This window comes from Solanum dulcamara, chromosome 4 (assembly GCF_947179165.1).
Source record: "Solanum dulcamara chromosome 4, daSolDulc1.2, whole genome shotgun sequence".
In the NCBI taxonomy this organism is placed as follows: Eukaryota; Viridiplantae; Streptophyta; class Magnoliopsida; order Solanales; family Solanaceae; genus Solanum; species Solanum dulcamara.
The window spans coordinates 16,943,308-16,961,733 of NC_077240.1; the positions used below are offsets into that span (position 1 = coordinate 16,943,308).

The 18,426-nt window shown below is 34.5% G+C and overlaps 1 protein-coding gene across 1 annotated transcript; it reads right to left on the minus strand.

The window, feature by feature from the left end:
* Positions 1–633: 633 nt before the first annotated feature.
* On the minus strand, positions 634–16,005 carry LOC129886679 (protein transport Sec1a-like). Its single transcript, XM_055961467.1, has 22 exons — positions 15,739–16,005; positions 14,796–14,854; positions 10,437–10,518; positions 10,002–10,080; positions 7,263–7,313; positions 7,055–7,151; positions 6,916–6,948; positions 6,514–6,642; positions 6,030–6,221; positions 5,857–5,940; positions 5,683–5,781; positions 5,530–5,600; positions 5,174–5,270; positions 4,553–4,678; positions 4,363–4,458; positions 3,409–3,522; positions 3,242–3,319; positions 2,316–2,527; positions 1,954–2,044; positions 1,769–1,858; positions 1,102–1,208; positions 634–993 (listed from the first exon to the last, which is right to left on the minus strand). Exons 1-21 carry the CDS (start codon positions 15,809–15,811, stop codon positions 1,152–1,154), a joined length of 2,010 nt encoding a protein of 669 aa, XP_055817442.1. The 5' UTR covers positions 15,812–16,005; the 3' UTR covers positions 634–993; positions 1,102–1,151.
* Positions 16,006–18,426: the final 2,421 nt, after the last annotated feature.

Sequence of the window (18,426 nt, forward strand, 5' to 3'; positions counted from 1 at the left end):
ATTACAGAACATTCATAAACTGCTAAGTATTTCATCTAAAAATCTTGTTATGAATATTAAAGCTAGAGCCCGTTTGGATTGGCTTTAAGTTGGTCAAAACCAACTTAAAGCTCTTTTTCAGCTTTTGGACGTGTTTGCCTAATGCTAACTTTAAGCCAGAAAGTTCTTAAAGTCAGTCAAAAATGAAAAGTTAGGATTCCTAACTTTTTTTTTCTAAGTGCTTAAAGTCATTTTCTTTTACCATAGAAATTACTTTTATATCCCATATATTTTAACTAAATTCCCAAACTACCCTTTTTATTCTTTTAACCCTAAAATTCACATAATTTTCCTCATTTAAGCACTTTTATCCAAACACTCAACTGCTTATTTATAAAAATAACTTTCAGCACTTTAAAGTTCTAAAAGCACTTCATACATAAAAGTTACTTTTTTTAAGCCAATCCAAACGGGCTCCTAGTTATGTTACATTTAATTTCATTCTCAGCAAATGATATATATAAGTTTGATCACCTGAGAAGGTACCAATTGACTCAAGTTTCGGACCAAATTAAAGGCATTGAAGATAGTCTATTAAAATAGAAAATTCCCTTTTAACAGATACATACAATCTTTCTTCTTTCAATACATGACTTTTAAGACAAACTTAGCCGATTAAATTTAATACAATTACAAAAATTCAAGTGTGTAATCCTGCTTAGTGTTTGAAGTTTAAAACAAAAAAAGCAAAGTTGTACTCAAAACTCCTTCACTGCCTCATGAATGTTGGAAGGAAGTTTCTATAACATTTTCTTTTAAAGATAGTTTCTATCTAAGCTGCAGATTAGTATAAAAGCAGTCATCCAATTGCCATATGTAAATCCAGTACCATGAAGCCTTCTTTAAAATTGATCTACGCCTTTGCAGTGAATCAAGTTCTTCTCGCGGAAACAATAAAAGAAGCACCAGAAACTAAGCAATCTGCTACTTGAATGTAAATTGCATCCTGCACTTCTAAAATTTAAAGAAAGTTGGTTTTAGATGCAGGGATCAAGTAGTTGCTTCCAATGGAAGAAAAAGGAGAGGAAAAACATAAAACGATGATCGGTTTAGCTTTCTCACTCCTTCTGGGTGTCAATGAAAAATGTACTCTACAAATCCCAAATGCTACATTAAATTCCGAGGCCAGGATCTACTGCAATCTCTTTCTCTGATAGCAATTTCAGTTTCTGTGAAACAAGATGAGAAGAATGAGTTCAGACTGAGGATATATGTCATTTGACTAGTAGTGCTAGAAAGCGATGCACTAATGCCTTTTTCTAATTTCATCCATCAACACAGTTTCTAACTTTGGCAAATTTTAGAGCGCTATCATAGCCTGAAAGTTGCTTCTCCAGCAAGATTGCACTTCAAACAATTTGGATGTTGAAATGATGCAAAGGCCAATCAGAGATTAAAAGGTAACTTTGCTTGCATGCCTTCCCAAAAGACCTTTTTAATAGATCCAATATTGACATACAACCAGAATTGAAGTGGTTAACCTGACATGGATTAATTAACTCATCTAAGTAAAGCTAAAAGTTTAGCTCATGAGTCATGGAATGATATCTAGAGAAATCTGAAGTCTCCGAGTGATTGATACCAAGATTGATCATTTTAAGATGAATGCTTTGCATGCATGTAAAGAATTATTCACACATCTTTTTTTAAGAGAGGAAGATTGTCTGAATTCTTAGAAAATCGAAATCCAAGACGCCTCACTAAAAACTCCTGGATGAAGTAATATTACCGTGATGTATTGCGGTGGATCATCTAAACTAGTTGTGCCAAGGACCACTTCCCTCCTTAACTTTGCTGTAAGCTTGTGACAAACCCTAAGCTGCATACAAGAAAATCAACGATATACCATTTCAGACGCCTAAGCCTTCACTTAGTGGATAGGCAGTGGATGGAAATCAAAAGTTACAGAATTACCTCAGATCGAGTTGCACCACCAATAATGAAAACAAAAATCCGTTGTCCCATGTTCTTAAAATCAGTTGAAAAACTTCTGAGATTAGAGTCACTGGAAAAAATTCCAACAAAGACACAAGACAAGATGATTCCATGTTAAATTGCAATGAACAATTTTTTGAACATATTTAAAATTAGATAAATTAATGCTGCATGCTATGCAAATCCTACCCCATGGAAAATAGTAATGAACAATTAAATGAATAAATATGGTACTCTTGTTACTGGAAAGTGACAGTTTCTTCATATGGAAGTCAAGGAGGTCCATCTTCTAGGTTAAAAAAGAAAAAAGAAACTTAAAGCCGATTTTTCCACGGGAGAACCTTGAATATCCATCATCAGAAGTACGAGAACGTGCCCAATTTGGAGTCCTCCTTGATCTAACTGAGCGTGGATTAGTAGATTCAGTAGTGGCCTTTGGTGGGACATTCCTTGCAGAAGATCCATTGACCTCACGAGTAGCTTTTTGAGAATTGTTCAAGCACTGATAATCATCTTTTGACAAACTACCTTTACACATTTTGTCAACCAACTCCTGAAAGAAGCAGGAGTGATTACATCATTTAGGAAGTATGAAGTATGAACTAAGCCATTTAAAGAGTGATTGATTAAACATTGAATCATTCGGAAAGTCTAGAAAGTAATCGAAGCTGAATGTATTCTGCTTTCACACAATGGCAATTTGAAGAAGCATCTCTTGTAAAAGCGTTTTCTTTCTTTCAGAGCATTGTAGTCCCCAAACTCAAAAATAGAGTTCCAGAAAGAGAGGCAAGAGCAATTGGATCCTGCTATTCCAAGTATGGTAGTTTTCTGGAATATAATTCAGAACCCTTCAGTGGTAAGAAGGTAATTGGTCCTTAACCAATTTCCATTTCAAAAAAGTACTGGGAAGGTATCCTCTATGTGGATCATGCAATAAGATCTTCCAGTCATATGATCTACTAGATATTCTCATTGCTAGGTCGTTTAGTGGATTCAGTCAGTCAATTAGGACCTAAATCCTACAGTTCATGCAGAAATTTGAAGATAACCTCTATCTGGTCACAAAGTTGGCAGTTAATTTGCTATTCCATACTAAAAGTCAACTTAATCTAGAAAATGAAGAAGATATAATCATATGGCTGGTAACAAAAAATGCAACTCTCTTACACTAACAATCTTATAAGCACTAACCAAAACATGAAATATCTTGTGAGTTTACTTCTGCAAAATTACATTCAAAGGAGGATTAGGAAGTCTTAGAGCGAACCTCTATCACGGGATAAAACCGGAATAGCTGCCATGTTTCTTCCTCTCCAGTTCGATCCTTTCTAGCTGCATTTCCTTTCTAATATGCAAACAACAAAATATAGAAACTGTCAGGTCTCATTTCTGGCATTATGTGAGCTGAAGACTCCAGGAAAGTTTAATGTTTACCTTTTGCGAATCAAACTTCAGGGAGAAGCTTCCACTTGGTTTCCGTTTTTCTGAACCCTCTAACATTCTCATATTTTTCACAGCCTTCATATCCTCAGGTGACAGTTTTGCTAACTAAGAGAAAAAAGAATCTCTATTAAAAATTTCAAAATTTCCTTAGCTTCAAGTTGCAGTACAAATGAACCAATACAAAACATAGCCATGCATTTGAGACAAAAACTAACAACTCTACAAGTTGATTCTGGGACTAGAATATGGATAAATTAGGGATGAATGGCACAAAAACATTTGGTTGGAACTATTTTCTCCAAAACTGTTCATTCTATAAATAGTACCCAAGGCGGCCAAGAAATCCTGAGAGCATTGATGTAGAGGAGATATCTTTTGTTGGTCCACATGGTGAAATTGTTACATAATTTAGAACTTCTCCTCTTGATCTATTGTTCAATTTTCTTCTCATTTACGTCACATTTTCTAAACTACATCCAGTGACACATTATAATTGTACTTGGGAAGAAAATGCTCGAAAAGTCAAAACAGAAAACTGCCTCAATTAAGCCAACTGCATTACTGTTCATAGAAACCATTTTTTTCTTCTACTTTTTTTATTGTTCTTGTATTATTTGCAAGAGTGCATAGAAACCCAAACATTTAACTTGGAAAATTATATTATTTGCAACATCCTCTTCACGTTCTTCTGATACTAAGCATTCTCAAGATTCTTTAGTAATTTTCGGGCATCATCTTTCTTGATGCATTACAAAATCATTTCCAGTTTCTCTTCAGAAGATTCTTTCTTCCCTTTAAATCAACGGCCGAAACTACTACTCTCCAGTTGTTTTATTATGTGTCCACATAGGTAAACCAATCTACCATAAGATCAGTTGAACAAAACCTCAATTATAGGCTAGATGGAACTTAGACTGTTTCAAGATGTTAGTATGTAGGAAATACCTGCATCAGTTTCGCTGCTTTGTCGCCCTCAAATTTTTCTGGATACACAGATGCATAAATCATCATCAAGCGTAACTTATTTTCACCTGAAGTATCCTGCATGCAGCAAAGTTGTTACTAAGGCCATGCCTGGCAGTGGAAATTACAATGAGTTTGAGTATATATTCTGAGCCAACACAAAAATTTCCACCTGCTTCGACCTTAGATAATTGATAACTTCCTTTGTTCCTGCATCGCCAAAGACAAGATCCTGTTCTAGCTGTCCAAGTTCCCGAAGACCCGTTTCTCGGATAATTTTATTAAGCTCACCTGCAATCTGATCAATCAAGTAACGAAATAAACTTCAGCATTTTATTTTAGGATAGGTTCATCACATTGTAAAATTCAATTGTTCCTAAGTAATTAAAGAATAACTATATGGACATTAACATAGGTAAGACCAATGATGTGGAGGCTACTATGTCTTTTAAATTCTTGCAGCAAGTTTTGTGTTCGAATAAGATATGACCATCCCCATGAGGTCTACCACAGAAGGGGTCGGGAAGAAGCTGGCTGTTATTAGGGATTATACAAATTTAATTTACCAACCTAAACCAATGAAACTAGCTCCTAAGAGTCGTATATCCAGAAGTACCTCAAAGTCTAATTTCTTATAGTCCACCTCTATTCAAGAACGATTTTAGCATTTGGAGCTGTTAAAGTGTTACTCCATAAGAACTATTAAATGTGAAGAAGGGCTAAAGTTTTAAGTTTGCTTTTTAGAAAGAGAGGAAGAAGTTTGCGCATGGATCCAGTTGACCAAGGAACAAACCTCAACATGGGTAGATAGTCTCTCCTTTTGTTCATTATACTGTGGCAATGCTTGAACCATCTTCTGCAAGTCCCGTGTAGATAATTCACTTCCATCTCTATATAAAAATAGATTCGAATTGAGAAATCATCAGGAAAATGGAAATTTCATGAATAAAATTCTGTACATCTACTCATCTGTAGTTAATAAATCACAGCTCTGATCAATTGGTAACAGCTAAAACAATTAATAAGTCACTGAATGCTGCATCATCCACAGACAAGGAGCACAGTACGTGCTATACTCATTAAGATGCAGGTTTCCACAAATTTATCAAAGGAATAAAAATTATGTTTCACAGCTTTAGAAACACCGACCTCTGCTCCATCTGTGCAGCCTTGTTCTTAGAAACAAAGTTTGTAAACCTATCGTGGAGTCGTTCACTAGCCTGATAAAGTCTTCAAGTAAGGAGTTGAAGTACATATGACATGCACAAGCATCAAACAAATACGGTAATTCATGAGACTTACATCAGCTATATGAGTATGCCGTAGCTCCAACCAGACAGGATCCTGATCTTCCAAAAGAACTTCCTTCTTCTCTGGTGGACCACCTGTTTTGCTAGGAACCTGATGTGAATACATTTCGGTCAAACTTCAGGAAAATATTGATATAAGAGATCCAGAACATGAAGCAATGCGTACCTCGTGTACATATTTATTTCCATCCATATCAAGCAGGTCATGGCACATGGCATCATATGTCCATTCATGAATCACAGGAGCAATCTAAACAAGATGATTCGTCATTTCATCAAGTTAACAATGAAACAAAGACAGTGCTGATTATTATTTTATCAACAAAATCAATTAAAAACCTGGTCAACAGATCTGTCCAGAATCAGTAATTCACATGTCTCCTTCTGTGGATAGTTAGGAATACTAGACTTATACATAGAGATATTGTTCCATATGGCTGTAGCAAGCTTTCCAGGAACTAATTCACGGAAATTTGTCGCTGTTGATTCATCTTGTCCCTTGGCAGCTCGATAACGCACAAAAGGAAATTCCTGAATGTAAAGACAGAGTGTTAGCCAAACTAAGTTGGTCACAGGGAACAGTAACTGGAAGAGACACAAACAAAAATCAAAGACATTCATGAAAATGCAATTTCTTTTACACCATCAAAATTCTTTACTTTTACCTAAAGAACAATCATAATTGCACCAACATTATCAACAATTTTTTTGATAGAGTAATTGCAACATAAACTAATACAAGGCTTTTACCAGTAGTCTTTTGGTTTGTTTATAAAATTTCTGACGAAAGAGCAAATCACCACATTGGTGAAGTTCAAATTACCTTCAGTGAAGCAAAGACAGTGGAAATTCTTGTGGCAATTACATTCAAGGACGCTTCAGCACGCCGGGAATTTTGAGCACTTTCACCAAACAACTCTCCAAGTGCTCTTTCATGGTCTGTGACAAATCCCTGTGATGAAAACTGACACATTAAAAAAGTCGCTATCTGCATAATTCTTAAATCAATCAACAGATAAGTACTTAATTACGAATAAGTTAGGGTCGGCTATGTGAATCTTCTATGTCTATTCCTATCAATTCCGTTCCATTTCATGTCTTCATAATATTTCATTCATCAAAATTTTAAAAAATAATAATATAATTCCCAGTTTATAAACAGATATTGAACTAAATGCTCCAAGTAAAGCAAAAAAGGTGCTCATCGAGATGTGTACCAAATTACCTGGCTGTCTATTGGAAAGTACTCAAAATTCATCTGCATTGTGCAAAAAAAAAAAGGAAAAAGAAGATTCAGTCAAACTTGTGAAGAGATCATTTTCATGATGCATGCAGTATTGTTGACAGAGACACATGATCATTACCTCTCCTAGTGCACCTATACGGGGTATGACACTTGTGTCATTCTTGATGCGCGCAACCAGGTCCTTAGGTATTGGGGAACTGAAGTATACATATGCTCTGAAAAGACAAGTAAATAACAGAAGTAAGATGACAAGAACCAGAGGATTCAATTAAATTGAACAAAGTACGGTGCACTAAATTTTATGGAGAACGAGATCCTGTCCATACTTCCTGTATAAAGGTTCTCTTCCTGACATATCGGACAAGAACATGACAACACTGTAAACACAAATTTTAACTGTTAGTTCTCATTTTTAAGTGCTGCAGAGGGAAAAATGACCTGATGTTTCGGAAAAGAATCAATGAATAAACTGACTTTAGAGATCAAACATAACAGAGGAGAAAGGACATGCAAAAGTCCACATCATATACCAAAATGTGTAAAAATTTATGCAAGTCATGGATGAGGTCCGCTTCCTTCAAATCCAGATGGAGAATAATATTTTAATTTGCTTCTTTGAGTAATAAAACAAATTTGGTTAAAAATGAACTGCGTTGTTTTCTTATTTGTTCAAATGGATAATTTGTATGTAATTCAGCTACTTTCCGTGTTATTTAGTAGTTCCAAGGACATGCACATTCTTTTGTTTGCTTATGTAATTTCATCTAATACGGTATATCTTTTATCCTGTTGTTTCAAGTTTGTATATTTATATAATCAAATCAATAAATTTCTTACATATGAAGTAGAAGGTTGCTTATCTTTTAATCATCTTCTAAGTATGTTTTCTCATTCTAAAATGAAAATTTTTTCCTTATAGTTACATTCTTCTCAAGTTTATTCCATCAGTTTTGCTTCACTCCTACCATTTTAAGCATTATTTCCTCAAAAGAGAATATAACACAACAGAAAAAGTCATCTATGTAAGCAGACATAGAAGACAAGTTTTATCCTATGCAAAGCATGGCCATAGGCTAGGTTAAAGTTAAACTGGAAAAATGAACAGCAAAGAGTATTTAGAAGAAAAAAGTGAGAGAGAAAGAGAGGAAGCACATCATCTATAGTCTAATCCAAGCATTGATGACATCAAGCTCAGTCCTTGACTATTAAGAACTATGCAGAGTTGAATAAATTCTATCTTTTTCTTACTTTGAGAAACAACTAAAAGGGAAATATGGCTTCCACCTACTCAAACATCCTCAAGTGCAAAAAAAGGTTCTCTTCTACGTTATTATGACAGGATAGACAATAGATTTTAGTAAACCAGTAGGGATCTTAGTGCACAATAATCTCTCATTACAGGAACTGGTAAACCTTAAGGGGTCGTTTGGTAGAGTGTATTAGCAAAATTAATGCATGCATTAATTAGGTGTATTAGTAGTACTTTATCTAGGTATTAGTAATGCAAGGGGATTTAATGCATGCATTAACATGATTAAAGACCCAATTACCCCTCAAAATCCCTTTTACATCTTTTCCACCATAATTGTTGAGGATATTTTTGTAAATAAATATTTTTATGCAATGCATGCTATTTTAAATACACTAAACCAAACAATGCATAAGAAATATTCTATCTATAATTAATGCAAGCATAACTAATACAAGCATTACTAATACACTCTATTTAGCATTATTTTTATACACTCCACCAAACGACCCCTTATGCACAAAGCTTTCGACCTGCAATCCAGGGTAAATATTTTGGTCATTTAAAAATATTTTTCTCATTTTTTAGCATAGAATTTTCAACTTTATGATCAGAAATTAAATAGCAAACCACGAGACATCTAAGATTAGCAAGTACAGTTACAAAATAAGACGAAATCCCCAGCCTACTTCCAACCCAGGAATTCCATTGGAATAAAAAATGACCAAGATCCCTGGATTATGCCCTTCCAAAGCATAAATAATTTCCTCTCCCCACAAAAGAATTCTTAATGTGATATTAGGTAGGTAGTTTTTTTTTAATTTCATTCCTTCCAGGTTATAAGGTCTGTAAGACCTCGAAAATATTTATACTTCGTTTAGACAGAAATAGCAGGCATTGGGCATCCTGAGTTGAAAGGAGGAAGCGAATGGAGGCATTACCGGCAGACTACAGGAAAGCAAAACTTCTTAAACTCGGTCAAGTAGATTATAGAATTTGTATGACCATTTCCAACTTAATAACTGAAGGAGAGAGGAATTTGCAAGAAAAGGGAGAAAGAGGATTGAAGAGGCCGCCACAAAGACTTTGAGATTTAAATTTAAGAGGACAGGGGTTGTTTGATTCAATTGTAACTTTGTTTCATAAATACGGGAAGTGGAATCTCCATCTATTATCACTGGAATAATCCTTTCACTAGTCTTTGAGATGTCTGGATCATGGAAGACTGTCACACTAGCAAAGAGTAGCAAGTCAGATGTCTGTATGCTGTAGTCTGTAATGGTAAGCTTTGCAATCAAAGTAATTTGGGTCTCTACTGTAAAAGTTTCGATGAAAAGTGCCTAGATCAGTAGGTCCTTGAATTTTCCTTATTATTCTCAACATTTAAATAAAGAACAGGTTATGGTTCTATGGACAGGGCTATACCATTATACTATTCTTAATCTATAAATGCCAAACAGTGCATCAATCTTGCCCTGTTTTCCTTGTATCCTTAGCAGCATGATCACAACCAGATACTATAAAGTACAAAGACCAAATGAAAGTCCTCCAAAACAAAAGCCTTGTTTCATTTCCAGCCTTCCTCTTACCCAATAAAGGTTAATCAAAATATATTAAAAACTTATGACTGACACAGTTGATGAACAGAAAATTTTGGAAATGGGTACAACTCATATGGGAATTTGGAGGCAAGTACGGGCGGTGAATAGAACATTCAAGATCATGTATAAAGTCAATACACAGTTCTCGTTCTTTGTTTACAAAATCAAACACATGATGATTATGTAGAGAACGAATTTTGAGAAAAAGATCATACTTCTCCTTTGACGGTTGGATGTAGTATATAGCATCCATTGTTGGCAAAGGTTGTCTTCTTCTGAAAAGGTCTTCCACCACTGTCACAATAAATACACATTAATCATTAGGACATGCTAGAACTAACAACCAGTGAAATACCCTACATGGGACTTTGTGACTCATTTGCCCCAGGTTTGTTGACAAAACCAATAAACCTTATGTTTCTGACTGAGTAGAACTAGAGATCACAGAGTAACTTTTGTGCTGCCTTAAAAAAAAGTTCTATTTTCTCTATAGAAACTGGAGTAGAAACATAACCTAATGAAACTAGTCATCACTCGCTTCTCATTTAAAAAATGCTCTTTGTTGTTGGTTTAATAGAGAGGTTTCATAATTGACTAGATCTAAAATGACACAGATAAACTAAAAGAGTTCATTTGCATGCGGAGCTCACATGAAATTCCTTGATCAGTGATATCAGCCATTTTGCATGTGGAAGACATCACTTTTACCGTTACTTTATCCATGATAAGAACCTGCAAAGAAGTAGTTAAGCAGAGCATAATTTTAAAAATTGCAAGTCTGTCATGCTGTCAAGACATAAGGGCAGCCAGTGGCGGACCCAGGAATTTTACGAAGGGGGTTCAAAAAAAATTAAACACGCTAATCAAAAAAAAAATGTGCTTATTCGGATTCGAACTCGCGAGCTGAGACAAGCTAAAGCGAAATATTGAACCCCATTTGCCACTGAGCTAGTCCTTTGGCTTATGCTCAGGGGGTTCAATGTTAAATATATACACATAAATTAAAAAATTTATCTTATATATACGGTGTAATTTTTTAACGAAGGGGGTTCGGATGAACCCCCTCAACATGCCTTGGGTCCGCTCCTGAGGGCAGCACATAACTGAAAGGAAAAATAGAGACAGAAGAAAATAACAACAATGATCCTAAATTTATTCTTAGTCAAGTGCATTTGTTCCTTCCCAACACTATCTTTTGAGGTTATTAGACAATTTCACTGAGGGCTGTTGTTAACTCGCGAACCAGTACCAAGCAATGTCATACATGCATTCAGCTATAGCATATTGACACAGACAAAAACGTTTAGGCCCTTTCACCAATTTAAAAGCCGCCTTCCATACATCATTCTCACATAAAGGCAATACCAGGAAAAATAAAATGCAGAATAGTATGATACTAGAAATTTGTCAAAGCATGTCAAACTGTAATACCATTACAATTCAACATATCTCATCAAAGCTCTAGTTTTAGGATTTCATAAACAGCCTGTTATACTTTCTCATGTCTTTCAAAATAAGCACCTTCCTCTTTCTCTCAGAAACAAACTTCCCATTAGCCACTTTTGGCAACAAGCAAACAAACTTTAAAATGAGTACAAATAACTCTATCTTTTTGCATATTGTCCTCATATCCTATTCAGTTGACATTTCAAAAGCAGTATTTTTAGTCTCAAAATAATGACATTAGTTTAAAGTTTAAACCAGTAAAACACTTTTTTACAGGACATCTATCAAATAGCTACGCTTTAATGTTCAGAATCATGATATTAAGAGATATATGTGGAGCAGATACGTCAAAACATATAAAAACTGGTGTCGACATATGTTTAGATGTAAAAAAGAACCATAAACATGAGAAGGCATTTAAGCTAACAAAAAGGAAGTGAATGTTGTGCGTGGTGTAGAAAAGCCTGTGAGCATAATAGAAAAAGGCATAGTTTTGAATGCAGCCTGTAACTCAAAACTTTACAGTCTCCAATTCAAATTCTTGTCACTAGAGAGAAGACATGGGCAAAGGAATTAACGGATTCAGACCAATAAGTTTAATAGGGAGTTCCTACAAGCTTATTTCAGAGGTTTTGATAGAAAGACTGAAAAGGGTGGTGGATACGTTAGTGGATTCCCAACAGATGACCTTCATTAGAGGAAGAATAATAATGGATGATGAGTTGATAGCTAATGAAGTTGTAGGCTCAAGAATCTCACAAAAGAGGCCTGGTATCTTACAGAAACTCGACATTGAGAAAGCTTATGTTCATGTCAATTGGGAGTTTCTACTAAGAATTCTGAGGCAAATGGGTTTTGTGGAGAATGGATCAACTGGTGAAGTTTTGCATCTCTACTGTAAAAATTTCCGTTCTCATCAACGAGGGACTTGAAGGGGTTTTTAATGCTCATAGAGGGATCAGACAAGGGGATCCCTTGTCTCTTTTTTTATTTCTCTTAGCTATGGAAGGGCTCAACAATATGTTCAAGATTGCCCAAATTAGTGGTTGGATCCAAGGTTTTGAGGTAGCTAGAAACAGTGGCTCTAGTTTGGAGATCACTCATCTTCAGTATGTTGATGATACCTTAATATTCTTTATGCAGCTGAAATATTTGAGAGTTATTTTAGTTCTTTTTGAAGGCATCTCAGGCCATCATATCAATTGTAGAAAGAGCCTCACTACCTCATCAACTTGGTGCCTAACATAGAGCAGCTAGCCTTAATCCTGGGTAGTGAAGTGGGAAACCTTCTCACAGTCTATCTTGGTATGCCTCTGGGAGAAAAATCAAGGTCCAAGAAATATATGAAACTCTATTTTGGAGAAATGTGAGAAGAAATTGTCCAGATGGAAATCAGAGTATATATCATTGGGAGGCAGACTCACTTTGATCAATGTTGTTCTGGATGCCCTACCAACTTACATGAAGTCACTTTTTGCTATCCCTACAGGAGTTGTACAGGAATTGGATAAAATCAGGAGATCCTTCTTTTGGCAAGAAAAAAAGAGTTTTCCATTTAGTCAAATGGAAAACCCTTATCAGAAGTTTAGCCAAGGTGGTCTTGGCGTCAGAAACATGAAGCATTGGAGCCAAGCTTTAAAGTTAAAATGGCTATAGAGTACTCACAGGAACCACAAGCCCTTTGGGGCAGTGTTATCAAGTATAAGCACGGCTAGCAGGACAATTGGATTTTCAAGGAGGTCAATAATCCTTATGGGGTGAGTTTGTTGAGATCAATCAGAGCATTCTGGACTTTTCTAAAGAGACACTCTTCTGTCAAAGCACATAATGGCAACAAGACTATTTTTTGGAAAGGCAAGTGGTTGGGTCCAAGTTGTTCTGACACGTGAAAACTTGGAAAAGAGAGGAATCTCTCTCTGTTGAAGATGCTATTTATATGGGAATCATACTGAGACAGTGAGCCACTTATTTCTACACTGCAGAGTCAAAGACCAACTGTGAAAGATTTTTATCAATCTCGGAGCCATCTCCTGGTCTATGCCTAGTGAGGTTGTTGATACTCTTTTTAGGTGGGAGGAAGGTTGAGCTGATGCAAGAGACAGAGATAGATCGAAGATCATCCTGCAGGTATATGGTGGGTCATCTGGAAAGAAAGAAATGCTAGATGTTTTGAGGATAGTAGCAACACAATGCGGAAGATTATATTTAACTGTATCCTGTTATTTTGTTTTTGGCGTGCAAAATTTTATTCTGAAGATAGAGAAACAACCTAGATGTTTTTGACTCCTTTTAGGATTCTGGAAGCTTCTGTATCTTTTTAGCTTCTGTTGATGGTTGTTACAAAGATATAGTTGACTATCAATTCATCATTTTGGCACAGATAGCTCATGTTGTTCTCTGAGTGAGACAGAACAGATCCCTCATACTCCTACCCTCCACCCTTTTCCTAGCTTTTTTCCCCCTAAAAGATGGAGAGGGTTAATTGGGATATATATCAGGAAGGCAAGGTTCTTAGCTTACAGTGCAAGTGCCAAGCTATGCCAAATGACCTTCGATAAGCAGTCTCGTTTCCTTAAAACACATGCCTATGTTATTAGACAGTCAATCATGAATCAACATACTATATTTTAGTTCACTTCAGGTTCATGCATTCAATATCATATCTAGAAATGGCTAAAAGAGTTTGATGCCAATATGAACATGTCCACATTAATTGATGTGTAATCTTAGTAAGAGGTACTACTGTCAGAGTTTTAGATAACATCTTTTATCATCAGATCTCATCAGGAAGATGTTTAGCTACATTGATTGCAATAGTTTGCTGTGGAAGTGATAAATATATGTAGTGAAATAGGCTTTGTTTGTTGTGGATGGAATAATTACAAGGTAAAGAGAGGAAAAACACTACTGTAACATATGGTATAAATTAGAAAATCAATCATCTCCTCTCCTTCCCTTTCATTCAAAACCAGAGGTATGGTTAAGGTTTAAAAAGTTCATGATCCACTTTGACTATTGACATACTCAACAAGAGACTTCCCGCTGATACATGGATCAAGTATTGTGTAATGACATAGATTACAAGTTAGACTATTCATGTTAAATTAATCAAGTCATATTGGGAAGATATTTTACTACAAGCCACGTATGTCAAAATTTGATAAGATGGGTAAACAATAGATATTCTAGATATTTTGGCATTTACATGACAGAAAACTAGTGTTCGCGCAATGATAAAGTTGCCCCCTTAATTCACGGTTCAAGGAGTGGAAACAACCTCTTTGCAGAAATGGAGGGAGAAGGCTGCGTACTGTATACACCACTCTCCCCCTAACCCCAACTAGTTGGGAAGCACTTCGTGCATGAGGTAAGCCATTTTGAAGCTGGTGGAAAAAACAACATAACAAAATACTAGCTTTCCCCAAACATCTGAATGAGAATCGTTCTTTAAGAGATAAGATTTTTGAAAACGTATTTAAGGCTGTGAAATATAATTGTTTCAAGGAGAAAAGACAAAATCTAGCAAACTGATTCCGTGCAATAAATTCCTCCGGTTAACATACCTTCCATGAAGATCTTGAATCTCCTGAATCTGAAGTTCGAAGCATTTCATGTAATAGTCCTAGAACAAAATTACATCAAGACAGTCAGCGCATTAATAGAAGAGTATCTTTAATGCAGTGTGAAGTGTCATACACACCCACAGAGATCAAGGGACAAGTTCAATGCATCAGGAAGAAACAGTAATCCCGTGGTAATAACATAATTCAATGATGCAATAGAATTAAAATATTCAATGCATCAGGAAGAAAGAGTAATCTCAGGGAACATAATTCTTGGTGCTAGATTGAAAAGATTCTAACAAAAGGTTAGATGATTTTACTGGTTAATAATGTCTCCCATTTTGCATTTCTGATCTTCCATTTTTCAGTAGTTCAACTGCTAGGTAAAGCCACACTGCAATTATTAAAAGAGTTGTACGCCACATGGGTAAAAAGGCTTCTATTATATGACCTGCCTGATTTCCTGAAGAGTTCTCTCGCTTGAGATTATTTCTCTATCAGCTACTCATTGTCGTGCATCAACGTTAACGATTCATCTTATTATACAATAAATTAGGAAGGCAAATATTTCAAAGAAAGAGAAACAAGTTGTGTAAGCCTCCACATGTAAGCAACAAATACAACTCTCCCCACCTCACCCCCAATCCCCCTGTTGGAGGCACTAAATTTCGAACCCTATCAGCTCCTACTTGAAATCCAAGAAAGTTTTTTGGTCAAATTAAAAGAGGAAGCCCGTGCACTAAGCTCCCATTATGCACAGAGTGTGAAGAAGGGCTGAACTACAACTCAAACCATGACCTCCAGATGACGTAACAACAATTTTACTAGCTACGTCAAGGTTGTCCTTCATTTATAAGGTCTGGATGCATGATTCAGAAATCACAAGTAGTAAATCTAAAATAAATGCAATATATAAGAAAATATGTGTGAAATAAGAGCTTACGATCACGGCTGATTTGCTTGAAATTCTTATACTCTCCTCCATGAGAAGACGTTTCTGAATCTGAAAAAGACATTGTCGTTGGAAATTCTATTCAGTGAATTCTACCTCAATTTTTCGAACATGAAGAAATTCAATTGAATTTTTTTGTGTGAGAAAAAGGGAGACAGAGTAGAGGGAGAAAATTGTGGGAAAGGCGTTTTTGAAGGGGAGAATCGAGTGTCTGAAAAGGTCGTTAAAACTTCGTGGGGACGCACAAAGAGCTCTAACGGTGCCATCTTTTCTAAATATCTCATTCTACTCCTTCAATTCTTACTTATTTCTACTTCTTTTCCCTTTCTTACCCCGCATATATTATTCCACGTTTCATTTATGGAATTACATTATATAATTTATACTGAGTATATTATTATTTAATAATCTAATTTGTGTTATCATTTATTTGTTGAAATATAGAATGAGATAGGCGTAACTTTTCTCGTCTTTAAAATTAAAAATTGAATTTTATAGAATATATATATTTTATTGATGGGTGGTGTGGTGAAACATTTATTAAGGTTCTCTATCTACTTTAATCCCAAGTTGAATATGCATAAATCACATTATCTAGCAAGTTAAGCTATTAAAAAGGGAGTTTTATTTACTTATTTATTCTGAGTTTGAAATTGAATATAATTGTGATTATTGGTGCCACTTTTTTTTGTATATTATTAAAAGTTGTTGGGACTTGGACGTGCATGTTGGTCACTCCAACAAGCTGCTATTGGCCACCAACTAATCGTGCATTATCAACTCAACAAGACAACGGTGTGGTAGAATACTAGAATGTTTAGAGGTTTTGCCTTCGAACGTTTAAAAATAAAAATAAAATTGTTAGGACTACCGCTTCGAGAAATAGGTTATACTATGCGCAAATTTATATTTGATCGGGCCCTAATGTGAATATTGAATATTAAATGAAAATCAAATAATAATTTTTTTTAAAAAAAAAACTAAATAGGATACCCATGATTTCTTTTTTCTTTTGTGTTCTTAGAAAAATTCTACAGCCTTGATCTAGCGGATTTTATATTACTTATTAAATAATTTAAGGTTATTTCTTTGTTAAGATTTTTGAAAAACATATGTTTCAAGAAAAAAATATTCTCTTTTAGCGACGATAAAAAATTTCAAATGGTCACAATAATATTATTCTCTTTCTTAAATTTTATAAAATTAAATGCATAAGTAATTTCTATTTGTAATTTTAGTTTATTTTTTAATTACTCTATCTTAATATACTCAATTACGGATTCATATTCTTATTTTTATTAAAGCTAAATACTTAACACTCCTTTAGAAATATTATTTGAACTAATTATTGTGTAGGATTTCCATCGTATAAGGGGGTTAAATGAATAATTTTAAAATTACAAAGAGTGTACTTGTGCAACTGACTCACACTATATATGGGATGGTGCTATCCTCCCTCAAAAATATGAGGAGTGAAATACAATTTTCCCTTTTTCTTTATTCAAATGAAGTAAATAGTAATCAAATGCACATAACAACATACAAATCTTTTAGAAATATTAGGGATAAGAAAACAAAAGAGATTAAAATTAATTAATTTAATTTAATTTTTCTATTATACTATATTGTTGATCATTAATGATTTCAAGAACCAAAAAAAGAAAGACATTTTTTGACTTACTTTTTTTATAATGGGTATTTTGTATTGAGGATATCTGGTTGAAAGAAATTTGGAGAGTTCATGTATAGTTGTTTCTGCAGAAGAACAAATGTATCTTCCTTTTGCATTTGGATCTCAAAAAGAAAAATATGAGCATTCACCACATCATGTACATGTACAGAAGGTCTGAGGCTTTGAGCATATGTACAAAATATGAGCATTTCCTGTAAAAATATAAGAAAAGTCTATAATTGAAATTTCACAATAGATAATTATGTTAAATAAATAAAGTTCTACAAAATACATAATTTTATAAAAACAAAAAATTTAGCAGAGGATAAATTTTATAGCTAAACATCAAAACTCGTGGCTTATTCTATTTAGCAATGACTTAAGAGACATATTATCAAAAAAAATAGTTAGTTACAAATTAGTTAGTTTAATGATAATTTAGCGACGATTTTCATAGGAAATTCTATTTTTTTTTATACTATCAAGTCACCTGACCAAACTACAGGCAAGTTTCCATAAAAAGTGATTGATATATAATCCTAGATGTAAATCAGGTTATGTGCTATATCATGCTAAAATCGTTTAATCAACACCACTTAAATGCTATCAACACAAATATATATATTATTTAAATAACAATAACTGGAAAAATAAATTTTTGAGCAAATATTGGGTCATGCATAGTACGGATAGTGGCGGAGAAAGGAACTTTATGAAGGTGGCTCAAGTATAAAGAAGTAAACACGTAAAGTTACACAATAAAAAATGAAGCGAAACGGAAAAAAGAAAGATTAATCTTAATCCGCTAAATTTAACTAGCCTTATCACACAATGTTTAGTGTTTCCTCCTACCTTTACCTCGCTCCATTGAGCATTCTAAAATTTTCTTGTATTTTTGTTTTGTTTTGTTTTATAGTGATCTATTTTATTTTGAACTTTTTAAAAATTCTGAATTAGTATTTATTTAATCAAATTCTGAATTAGTATTTATTTAATCATATGTAACT